Source organism: Monodelphis domestica, chromosome 2 (genome assembly GCF_027887165.1).
Source record: "Monodelphis domestica isolate mMonDom1 chromosome 2, mMonDom1.pri, whole genome shotgun sequence".
Classification (NCBI taxonomy): domain Eukaryota; kingdom Metazoa; phylum Chordata; class Mammalia; order Didelphimorphia; family Didelphidae; genus Monodelphis; species Monodelphis domestica.
Genome location: NC_077228.1, coordinates 255,932,740 through 255,945,563, shown reverse-complemented (window position 1 = coordinate 255,945,563; position 12,824 = coordinate 255,932,740). Strand labels below are relative to the sequence as shown.

At 34.2% G+C, this 12,824-nt stretch overlaps 2 protein-coding genes across 2 annotated transcripts in view; one reads left to right on the top strand and one right to left on the bottom strand.

Moving 5' to 3' along the window:
- Positions 1–12,824, bottom strand: part of NTN1 (netrin 1) — a 398,385-nt gene that overhangs the window by 230,054 nt on the left and 155,507 nt on the right. The gene's annotated exons all lie outside the window — the stretch shown is intronic.
- On the top strand, positions 10,331–11,453 carry LOC130457283 (high mobility group protein B1-like). Its single transcript, XM_056817511.1, has one exon. The coding sequence runs from the start codon at positions 10,346–10,348 to the stop codon at positions 10,994–10,996; it is 651 nt and encodes a 216-aa protein (XP_056673489.1). The 5' UTR covers positions 10,331–10,345; the 3' UTR covers positions 10,997–11,453.

The following is a 12,824-nucleotide window of genomic DNA, read 5'->3' as shown; positions in this document are numbered from 1 at the left end:
CCCCTTTAAAATCACATAAGAAATTAAAAAAATTTTTTTAATATGGCAAATCTAACTTCCAACGCAAATAAAAAATACTCTAAAACAATTGCATCAACTGAAATACCAGAAGCAACAGAAATAGAAACCACACAAGATATTAGGGCAGTCCTCAGGTATCAGATCAGCATATTCAAAGAAATTAAACAATAAATAGCAATGCTTAAGAACCTAAATGAAAACTTGCAGAAAGTAAAAATCACATGGGGAAGTTAATTAAGAGTTGAGACATGAAAAAAAAATACAAAGGAATTAACTTTTTAAACTATCAATATGGAGACTATGACTAAAAGCCATCCCCCCCCCGCCTCATCCATAGAAGCAACAGCAGATTTACTACAGTAGAAATGGAACTGCATATATTGTGACAAATAAAAATTCTGATCGATTGGGTTTCAGATAAAATCAATTTATTGATCAGACTAGCAAATGAATTGGTCAATGATCTCTCTTAGTGATCAAAGACAAGACATACAGCATCTTGAATCATTAAATACAATTCTGGAAGCTCATTATTCAGCCCTCCCCTGAGACAGCTCAAGACATCTCTAATTGGTGAATACCTACTGAGGAGGAGGAATCATTTGGTCTTAGTCCCTCCTTGATTCTTTCGTAGAATTCTTTCGTAGAATGGAGAATTCATGACTGTCAGGTCATAAGATTCAAATAGCCTTTATTGAAGAAGATGGGAAGATTGAATTGGGTCTGGCTAAGTTTTGACCTCTATAGCTCATTCCTAGGATAGTCAAACTAGCCAGAAGAAGTTATACATACCTGTTATAGACAAGACAGACAAACCAGGATGGAGTTTCAATGCCCTGGGCTGAATGGAAAATCTAAACTCACCAAATTATTGAATCTACCTCACTCTCTCCTCCCAAACCATTAATAGTGGGTTTAGAATTTTTCTACATTGTTGTTACATTGCCACCTGGAATCATTAATTAAACCTCTGAAGCTGTGCTTTTCCACTCTTTCGCCACCTCATAGAAGATTTAAATTATATTTCCTAGAACTCCTGGGTTTAAATCAATTGTCTGTGGAACTTCAGGGATCAAGAATAATGGTTTTTCAATACCACTTGGTAAATGTTTATTATCCATCCTCCCCTTGTTATATTATGTACAATGTATTCTCACTGGTTGAGATTGCTCATTTTGACTGCCAGGGGGGTACATTCCATTTAAAAAATGGTTAAAAGACCTACTCTGGAGTTATCTGAATCTGTAGCAACTGAAATATATCAAGCAAATATAACCCAATTCAAATCAGTAACTCTAGGTGTAATTCTGAAATCATTCGCAATGGGTACAAACTGAACCTAACTATATTTGATCTGTCCTAACTAAAGCCAGCACATGACCTATAAAGGATTTCATTTCTGATGTTCATATAGTAAACAGTCTACTAACAAATGTATGAGTACAACAATTCTCAGATTGATATAGATCTGGTGGTTCTTAAAGTTTCTCCTTCTACCAAAGAAGAAATAAAAGAGCTATTGAATCTAAAATTTAAGGCAGCTTTTAAAAGAGCAAATAGGAAGGAGTATTCCTCAGAATTTATTTGCATTATTTTAGTTATTAGCTGCTTTAAATGCAATGGAGTATAACATGGTCAAATATCATAGATTCAAATACTTGTTCTACAAGTAACTAACCATGAAACTTTGGGAAAATAACTCAACCTCTGTGAGTCTTGGTATCCTCACCTATAAAACTGAGAAAATAATTTTGCCTCTACGCACCTCATTGAGTTGCTATGAAGGAAAAAACTTTGTTAACCTTAAAAAGCTATTTTTAAAAAGCCAGCCATTATTATTAGTAGCTCTGTTCAATCAAAGAATCTAAGGAGTTAATAAGCATAATTGGATCAAAAAGTATATACTGAATACTAATGTAAGATTTTACTCTAAAAAAGCTAAATGATATAAATAGCTCTTAAAGACAAGAACAAATGATAATGTCACAAGGCAATATAGAGCTAGAATATGTGGGTTTAAATCCCATTAATTAGACATGTGACCCTGGGCAAATCGCTAAATCTCTCTGGGCTTCATTTTTTATTTGTAAAAATGAAGAATTTGGATTTGGGGATCTCAGTCCATTCCAACCTTAGCATTCTAGAATTCTATAATTAATTCAGTACAATTCAGTTCAAAACACCTAAAGAGCACATGTGTTTAAAGCACTCTGCTGAGGAGAACACATATAGAATTTCTAACAGTGACATTATCTCTGCTATTATGGAGTTTTATAGGCAACTGGAAGAACATAAAACATATATAATATTTTGTAATAATATGTGAGAGGAAGTTAGGTGGTTCAGTGGATAGAGAACCAGGCCTAGAGAAAGAAGGTCCTCAATTCAAATCTGACTTCAGACACTTCCTAGATGTGTGACCTTGGGCAAGTCACTGATCCCCAACTGCCTAGCCCTTACTGATCTCCTTTGGAACTGACACAGTAAGACAGAAGGTAAGAGATTAACAACAAAAACAATAATAATATTATAACTATATAACTACAATCTAACTGATTCTCTACAGCAGACAAACTGATATGCCATAATTTAAACGCCCCCCCATAAGTAACTTATCATCATCTTTGTGATTGTTAGAGCCCCTCCCCACTCCAATGACTAGAATATTTTGTATTTACATATTTACTCATTTTTTCTTCCCCCAAGAGATTGTAAAGAAGGCAGAGACATTTTAACTTTTGTCTTTGTGACCCCTAACTACCTGACACTTAGTTGTTGTTTTTTAGTTATTTTTGGTCATGTCTAACATTTCATGACCCCTTTTTTGTTGTCTTGGTAAAGATACTGCAGTAGTTTTCCATTTCCTTCTCCACCTCATTTTACAGATGAGAAAACAAAGGCAAACAGGGCTAAGTGACTTGCCCAGGGTCACTTGAAGTCATATTTGAACCCAGATCTTCCTAGACTCTAGGACTAACGCTCTTTCCACTGTGCCACTAGATCTTAAAAAAAAAAAAAAAAAACCAATGTTTGTTGAATGAATGAATGAATGAATGAATGAATGAACGAACCAATGAAAACAAAACAATTTTTTGGAGGTCTAAAGAAGTGATGGTTATTCCCCACAGGACCTTGGGAAGGGAATCAAGAAAGATTTCTGGGAGGAGGTAATATTTAAGGTCAGCTTTACAAGATGAATACAACACAATAAACAAAGATACAGGGGGAAACATCATAAGAAAAGGCATGATCATGGGACAATGATATTTTGGCTAAAATATACCATGTGTGATGAGGCACAGCATGACATCAAGTAGGAAAGGTAAGTTGGAGCCACTGTGAAAAAACTTAAATTCTAGGTAAATCTGGGAAAATCAGAATTTTGTCTGGTAGAAAGAACTAAGATTAACTTTTGAAAGCCTAAAAATTTTCAAAAATCATAATGATTTAAAAAATAACAAGAAAAAAGTAAAACCTCTGAAATAAATAAATAAGGTAAATTAATGGTAGAAAAAGAGAATTATCAGAAATGTGATTTTATGCCAGCAAAACTGAAAATTCAAAGTAAGTAATTATCTGCAAAAACAAAAAATACCCAAATTATGAAGCAAGGGAAAAAAAAGTGTTAAAAATTTAACCTCAGTAAAAGAGATTATACAATGTATAAACTACCTAAGTTTGAGTGAACAATACAACAGATGGATTTATTAGTGCATTCTATCAAAGAACAACTAATTTTTATACAAGTAAAATTATTCTCAAAATTAACAGCAGCAGGCATTTTATCAACCTCTATAAGAGATAAATTTATTTCTGATAACCAAGCCAGGGTTAGACAAATCAGAGAAAGAAGTATTGACAAATTTCATTAAAAACTCCTGATACAAAAATCTTATAATTCATTACAACTCTATTGATGTGAAAGATGCAATTATTTTTTCAACATTATGAAAAATTAGCTTAATTAATCACATAAACAAAAATACCATTATTTTAATAGCTACAAGAGGAAACGGTTGACAAAATAGTTCTTATTTAACTTAAAAGCTAAAAATTATAGGCACGAAAAGGCCTTTTTTAATATTATCAAAAGTATGTCTCTAAAATCAAGATTTTTTTGTTAATATTATTTGTGAGGCATTATAACCAGAAGCTTTTCCAGTAGAGTAAAGAGAGGGTAAATCAAGGATATCCCTTCTTTCTATTATTACTTGACATAGTTTTAGAAATGCTACCTATAGTAACAAGGAGAGAATAGAATTGAAGATGCAAATGTTGGAACATATGACATTACAATGTAACTTAATTTCTTCTTAGTTTAATGATTCCAGGAGGTTTTCTACTTTAGAAGATTAAGAGTTTATGTGAGGTTGTAGAATACAAAATTAATCCATAAAAATCTTTTTCAACTCTATTCAGTCCTGAAAGAGGGAGAGGATAACAAGAAAAATTAAATTTGAATTCAGTACAAAATGAACAAAATATATGGGATTTAATCTACCAAAACACACGCAAGATTTACATAAATCTAATTATAAAATTGTTTATAGAAATAAAGGGAGACAAAGAATTAGAGAGGTATTTGGTATTCATGGTTAGGTTGTGCCAATAAAAAAATGCTTCCATCTAAATTAATTTACAGATTTAGAAATGTAACAAATAAATAGGTGAGGATATACATTAAAAGACTAGACAAAAGAATAATAAAATTCATCTGGAGGAACAAAAAGGTCCACAGTAAAATACCATAGCAAATAATGAGAAACAGTATGAATGAAAAGGTTTTTGCATCAGTAGACCTCAAATTACATTATAAAGCAGGAATCCAAATTATTTGAAACTAAAGTACAAAAAAATAGAACAGTAGAAAAGAATAGATAATAAAATATAAAAACAAGAAAATACAGTTTAAATGATACATGTATAACCCAGTAGAACTGCTTGTTGGATTCAAGAGGGAGGAGGAAAGAGAAAAGGGGTGGGGATTATGAATCATGCAACCATGGAAAAATATTTTAAAGAACAAAATAATAAAAGAAAGAAGGAAAATATAGAAGTTCAGTGTTGAGACACCCAAGCATAAACATTACTTAGAGGGGAATTTTTTCTATTTGGCAAAAATTGCTAGAAAGAAGTTTGAAAGAAATTAGACTGGGGAGGGGGACAAAATAAAGATGGCAGTTTAGGAATAGCAAAAGCCAAAACCTCTCTGACTACCCTTCCATACCAATCTTTAAAAAGTTCTTCAAAAAACATAGAAATCCAAACCCAACAACAATACAGAATCATGGGATTCTCCTGCTGGACATAATGTGGAAGTAGGCAGAGAAAGTCAATTTCCACAATATAAGGGAAAGACCAGAAATAAGACTGTTAGCCAAAACCCTTTGCCCCACCTACTGCAGTGAGGCATGAGATTGAACATGGGCTGACTGTTGGATTCTGTGGCAAAGTTCTGTGTTCTGTGAAACATCTCAGCATTCAAAGCTCAGATAGAGGCTAGTAGGGGGGAACTTGGCAGGGAGAGCATCTGGCTGGGCATCTTCAGCCTACCGAGAAGCTTTTGGCTATGCTGAAGATTTGGGCTCAGATTAGCTCATCAGGTCAGCTCAATCAGTCTAATCCAGTATACCAAGAGAGTAGAGAGAGAAAACACATGTAAACAACAGATGAAAAAGAAGGAAGTGATAATTGAAAGCTTAAATGGGGATAGAGGGGAAAGAAAAGAACCAAAAGAGGATGATGAGACCCAAGGAACTCTAAGCAAAATCTAAAAAAAAAACAAACAAAAAAAAAAACAGGGAACTGGATTCAGGCTCTGGAAAAGCTCAAAAAAAATTCAAAAATCAAATAAGATGACTTCCAGGTAAATATGGTGGCAGTCTAGATGCAGGACACTACCTCTCCTCAGCATGTACTGATACAGACTACCTCAAAAAGCCAAAAAAACCCCCCCAAATTCATATGAACTAAAAGACTCTACAGTACGGTGCAATATTGAAGGTACATGGGATTTGGGCATTTCCACACCATAAGGGGGTGAAAAAGCTTCTACCAAAACACAACCTGATCCACCCTCCTCCAACCCAACTACAGAGCCAGAGTCAGAGCAAGTGTGCACTAGAATCAGTGGCTGTGAGTGAGGGGCAACCGTGGAACAAGTGAGAGGTCTTCTGGGTCCTTGGCAGCTGATTGAGACCACTGAGGACCTACCCCTGAGAGCAGCTAGACCTGAGCATACAGCAGGCTGAGGAGAGCAGACCTTGGGAACCCATGCAAAGGATAGCAGAGAGAAGGGCAGCAAACATCAGAAGCTGCAGAGACGTGAGGGCTGGCCTCAGGAAAAATCCTTACTCCTTAGCTCCATACACAGAGAGCCTGCCCATCTCACTGCGCTTTCTAACTGGAAAGGAAAGGAAAAACCACCACAGAGATGGCAAACAGTACCCAGGAACAACAACTTCCCAACACCAAGAAAAAGAAGAATGGGTTGACCCTGGATAATTTTTATGTAGGAAGAACCCAGGCTACAGAGGGAATAGGAGAGGAAATACAAATAAATGTGCCAAAACCTTCCAAAAAATAGAAATTCTCCATAAGCTCTTGAAGAATTTAAAATGGAGCTATCAAAAAGATGGAAGCCTTCTGACAAGAAAAGTGAGAAATGGTTTAAAACGAAAAGTCTAAAGGACAAGAACTTCCAATTAGAGAAACAGCTGGAAGCCATGAAAACTAAGATAGACAAAAATGAAAAGGAAAACCAGTCCTTAAAGTCCAGAAGTAGGTAATTGGAAGCCAATGACCTTACAAAACAAGAATTAATAAAGCGAAGTCAAAAGGATGAGAAAATAGAAGAAAACATAAAATATCTCACTGAAAAGATGACAAATAAGGAAAACTGGTCTCAAAGAGACAATTTGAGAATCATTGGTCTACCTGAAAACCCAGAAATAAAGAGAACCCTTGACATCATACTACAAGAAATCATTCAAGAAAACTGCCCTGAAGTTCTTGAACAAGGGGGCAAAATAGACAATGAAAGAGTTCATAGAACACTCTCTACACTAAATCCTCAAAAGACAACTCCCAGAAATGTAAATGCCAAATTAAAGAGCTTCTAAGCTACAGAGAAAAAATTTATAAGAAGTCAAAAAGAGACAATTCAGATATCAATGAGCACCAATCAGGATTACACTAGACCTGGCAGCTTCAATACCAAAGGACCACAAGGCTTGGAATATGATATTCAGAAAGGCAAGAGAATTGGGTCTTCAACTAAGGATTATCTATCCATCAAAACTGACTATATACTTCCAGGGGAAAGTATGGGCATTCAAAAAAAATAGAAGATTTCCAAGTATTTGTAAATAAAAGACCACAACTAAGTGGAAAGTCTGATATCCAAACACAAAGATGAAGAGAAACATAAAAAGGTAAATAAGAAAGAGAAAGAAATGGGGAAAATGTTTTTTATTCAAACTTTCTTATTTAAGGGCTTCAATAAGATCAAATTATTTATATTAGTATATGGGGAAAATGTTATTTGTAACTCTCAAAAATTATATTCACTATTATAGTAATTAAAAGAGGCATTCACAGGAAGAGATTGGGGTAATAAGTGCTAAAAGATGATATGCAAAAAAGAAAAAGAAAAAGGGAGGGGGAATTAGAAGATGTCACCAAGAGAAACTTGAAGAAATAAAATAAATAGGATAATCTTTATCACACAAAGATACACATGGGAAGGGATGGGGAAGAATACTCTTATACTAAGGAGAGGAAGAGAGTGCTAATAGGTAATACTTCAACCTTACTCTCAGTGAAATCAATTCTGAGAGGGAAGAGCATCTAGATCCATTGGGGTCTTGAATTCTATCTTATCCTACAGGGAAAGTGAGAAGGGAAAACTAAGGTGGGTAGGAAGGAGGGAGTACAAAAAGGGAATGAAGAGGGGGCGGGACTTAACAGACCCTAAAAAAATAAGAAGGAAACAAAAAAGGAGGGGGAAGAAAGGGAAGCTTATTAAGGGCAGGGATTAAGGGGACTGATTAAAAGCAAACCACTGGTATAAAAGGATATAGACAAAGAAGAAAGGACAAAACTAGGAGAGGATATCAAAATGCTGGGGAATAAACAAGTGGCAATCATAACTTTTAACGTGAATGGGATGAACTCACCCATAAAACAAAAACAAATAGGAGAGTAGATTAGACTCGAAAACCCTACCATATGTTGTCTGTAAGAAACACACATGAGGCAGGTAGACACTCACAAGGGTAGAATTAAAGGTTAGAGCAAAACCTATTGGGTCTCAAATGATAGAAAGAAGGCAGGAGTTGCAAACATGATATCTAACAAAACCAAAGTAAAAATTGATCTGATTAAAAGGGATAGGGAAAGTAACTACATCCTGATAAAAGGCAGTATAGACAATGAGGAAATATCAGTAATCATCATGTATGCACCCGATGATATAGCATCCAAACTTCTAAAGGAGAAATTAGTAGAGTTGAAGGAGGAAATAGATAGTAAAACTATACTAGGGGGAGACATGAACTTACCACTATCAAATTTAGATAAATCAAATCAAAAAATAAATAAGAAAGAGGAAGAGATGTCAATGAAATCTTAGAAAAATTACAGTTAATAGATATATGTAGAAAAATAAATAGGGACAAAAAGGAATAGAACTTCTTTTCAGCAGCACATCAGGTACATTCACAAAGATTGACCATGTACTACATCATAAAAACATGGCAAACAAATGCAGAAATGCAGAAATAATAGATGCAAACATTTTAGATAATGCAATAAAAATAATAATCAGTAAGTGTACATGGAGAGGCAAATCAAAAATTAATTGGAAATTAAATAATATTATTCTCCAAAATCGGTTAGAGAACAAATCATAGAAACAATAATTTCATTGAAGAAAAGGACAATGCTGAGATATCCTTTCAAAATCTATGGGATGCAGCCAAAGCAGTACTCAGGGGGAAATTTATATCCTTGAGTTCATATATTAACAAATTAGGGAGAGCAGAGGTTAATGAGTTGGACATGCAAATCAAAAACCTTGAAAGCAACCAAATAAAAAATCCCCAGATGAAAACCAAATTAGAGATCCTAAAAATTAAGGGAGAAATTAATAAAATCGAAAGTGAAAGAACTATTGAACTAATAAATAAGACTAGAATCTGGTATTTTGAAAAAAAAAAACAAAATAAACAAAGTACTAGTCAATCTAATAAAAAAAATGGAAAGAAGACCAAATTAATAGTATCATAGATGAAAAGGGAGACCTCACCTCCAATGAAGAGGAAATTAAGGCAATCATTAAAAACTATTTTACTCAATTATATGGCAACAAATATGGCAATCTAGGTGATATGAATGAATATTTACAAAAATGTGAATTGCCTAGATTAACAGAAGAAGAAATAGAATTCATAAATAATCCCATATCAGAAATAGAAATTGAATAAGCCATCAAAGAACTCACTAAGAAAAAATCACCAGGGCCTGATGGATTTACAAAATAATTCTATCAAACATTCAAAGAACAACTAATCCCAATATTATATAAACTATTTTATATAATAAGTAAAGAACGAGTTCTACCAAATTCCTTTTATGACACAAATATGGTACTGATTCCAAAGCCAGGCAGGTCTAAAACAGAAAAAGAAAACTACAGACCAATCTCTGTAATGAACACATAGATGCAAAAATCTTAAATAGAATACTAGCATAAAGACTACAGCAACTGATCACAAGGGTTATTCATTATAATCAGATGGAATTCATACCAGGAATGCAAGGATGGTTCAATATTAGGAAAACCATACACATAATTGACCATATCAACAAGCAAACCTACTCAATAGACACAGAAAAAGCCTTTGACAAAATACAACATTCAATCCTATTGAAAATACTAGAAAGTATAAGAATAAAGGGTCCTTTCCTAAAAATAATAAACAATATATATCTAAAACCATCAGCAAACATCATCTGCAATGGGGATAAATTAGAAGCATTCCCAATAAGATCAGGAGTGAAACAAGGATGCCCATTATCACCTCTATTATTCAATATGGTACTAGAAACATCAGCAGTAGCAATTAGTGAAGAAAAAGAAATTGAAGGTATTAAAATTGGCAATGAGTAGACCAAGCTATCACTCTTTGCGGATGATATAATGGTCTTCTTAAAGAATCCTAGAGAGGCAGTACATTGAGCTCCATAGAGACAGCGCCAGGGCAAGTAAGAGCCGGACAGGCACTGGGCTACTCTGTGCGGCGCTTAGGGAAAATAATCAAAAATGGGCAAAGGTGATCCTAAGAAGCCAAGAGGGAAAATGTCTTCATATGCCTTCTTTGTGCAAACCTGCCGGGAGGAACACAAGAAGAAGCACCCAGATGCTTCTGTGAACTTCTCAGAATTTTCTAAAAAATGCTCAGAAAGGTGGAAGACAATGTCAGCTAAAGAGAAAGGAAAATTTCAGGACATGGCAAAAGCTGATAAGGTTCATTATGAAAGAGAAATGAAGACCTACATACCACCTAAAGGAGAAACAAAAAAGAAGTTTAAGGATCCCAATGCACCGAAGAGGCCTCCTTCGGCATTTTTCTTATTCTGTTCTGAGTATCGTCCAAAAATCAAAGGGGAGCATCCTGGTCTTTCTATTGGAGATGTGGCCAAAAAATTGGGAGAAATGTGGAATAATACTGCTGCAGATGACAAACAACCTTATGAAAAGAAGGCAGCTATACTGAAGGAAAAGTATGAAAAGGATATTGCTGCATACCGAACTAAAGGAAAACCTGATGTGGGTAAAAAGGGAGGCATTGTCAAAGCTGAGAAAAGCAAGAAAAAGAAGGAGGAAGAAGAAGATGAGGAAGATGAAGAAGATGAGGATGATGATGAAGAAGATGAGGAGGAGGAAGAGGAAGATGATGATGACAATGAATAAGTTTGTTCTAGAGCAGTTTTTTTCTTGTCTATAAAGCATTTAACCCCCACTGTACACAACTCACTCCTTTTAAAGAAAAAAAAATTTGAAATGTAAGGCTGTGTAAGATTTGTTTTTAAACTGTACAGTGTCTTTTTTTGTATAGTTAACATACTACCGAATGTGTCTTTAGATAGCCCTGTCCTTTAGTGGTATTTTCAATAGCCACTAACCTTGCCTGGTACAGTATGGGGGTTGTAAATTGGCATGGAAATTTAAAGCAGGTTCTTGTTGGTGCACAGCACAAATTAGTTATATATGGGGATGTAGTTCATTTTCATCTTCAGTTGTCTTTGATGCAGCATGTGAAATAATTGTTGTTCTGTTAACTGAATACCACTCTGTAATTGCAAAAAAAAAAAGTTACAGCTGTTTTGTTGACATTCTGAATGCTTCTAAGTAAATACAATTTTTTTTATTAGTATTGTTGTCCTTTTCATAGGTGCCCTTAAATCATAACTTCTTTTTGAGGGGAAGCTCGTCTTTGCTTTTTTGTATGCCCATTTGGGATCACATGAATTATTACAGTTTTCATCTTTTCGTATATTTAGTTGATTTAAAAAAAAAAGCTTTGATCTACATGCCCTGCATAATATTGATGGGGTAATAAAACTTGTATAGAAATTATATTCTTCCATAACTGGAAATCAGAAGTTCCCAGTTAATAAACTCAAATTTCACATAGTACAGTATTCTATCCAGTTAAAATATTTACCAAGTGGAGAATATAGACATCAGCAGCACGGAATTATTTGAGTGAAATATACTAAAATTCTGTCCTGGAAAGACCAATAGAAAGGTGTGCTCTTATCTTTTGTGTGAGGGATTATACAACATTCACAACTTTATTACTATGTAACTGAAGTTATGTTTATAATTTCCTTCAGAAAAGCTGAGACTATCCTCCCAAAACCATGAGTTGAAATGCAAGACTGCCACAGTAATCTTTAGCAGTAGACTTACTAAAGGCTAGGTAGGGTTATAGTATGAAGGAGCCGACAGTGAATGGCCCTTGGGAAACTTTTAGATTCTTAAAACTGAAAAATTCAGATTTGATTTAAGTCAGTCCCAAATAAAGTACAGTCTATTTAAAGAGATGTTTTTCCTAATTCGGGTTTATAGATAACTAATATTTGAACCTCTTTAAAAAGCAGGCCTTGATGGAAAATACACAAAATTTGGCATTATGATAAATTGAACACCGAACAACTAATTTGAAATATTTTTTCCATTCTAAAATCAAAGCTAACTGTATTCATTAAAACTGACCATTTATGTTTATCTGCTTACCATTTGGGGGGATAATTTGGCAGTTTTGTGGTTTTGAAATTATGATTCTTTTTTAAGTGCCAGTGTTTTAAATAGCATTCTTGTACTTTTACACGCTTTTGTGATGGAGTACTGTTTTGTTATACAATTTCAACTTTCAGATTCTAATTTCAGTTTTGCATTTGTTTATGTATAATTTCAGGAGAAATACTGAACATCTGAATCCTGGATGATACTAATAAACTAATAATTGCAGAGGTTTTAAAATAAAAAAAAAAGAATCCTAGAGAATCAACTAAAAAGCTAGTGGAAATAATCAACTTTAGCAAAATTGCAGGATACAAAATAATCCCACATAAATCATCAGCATTTCTATATATCTCCAACCCATTTCAGCAGCAAGAATTAGACAGAGAAATTCCATTTAAAATCACCCTAGACAATATAAAATACTTGGGAATCTATCTGTCGAGACATAAACAGGAATTATATGAACACAACTACAAAACACTTTCCATAC

Bases quoted from the DNA above. Each gene is read 5' to 3' on its own strand.
- LOC130457283 (XM_056817511.1), top strand. From the start codon at position 10,346: ATGGGCAAAGGTGATCCTAAGAAGCCAAGAGGGAAAATGTCTTCATAT.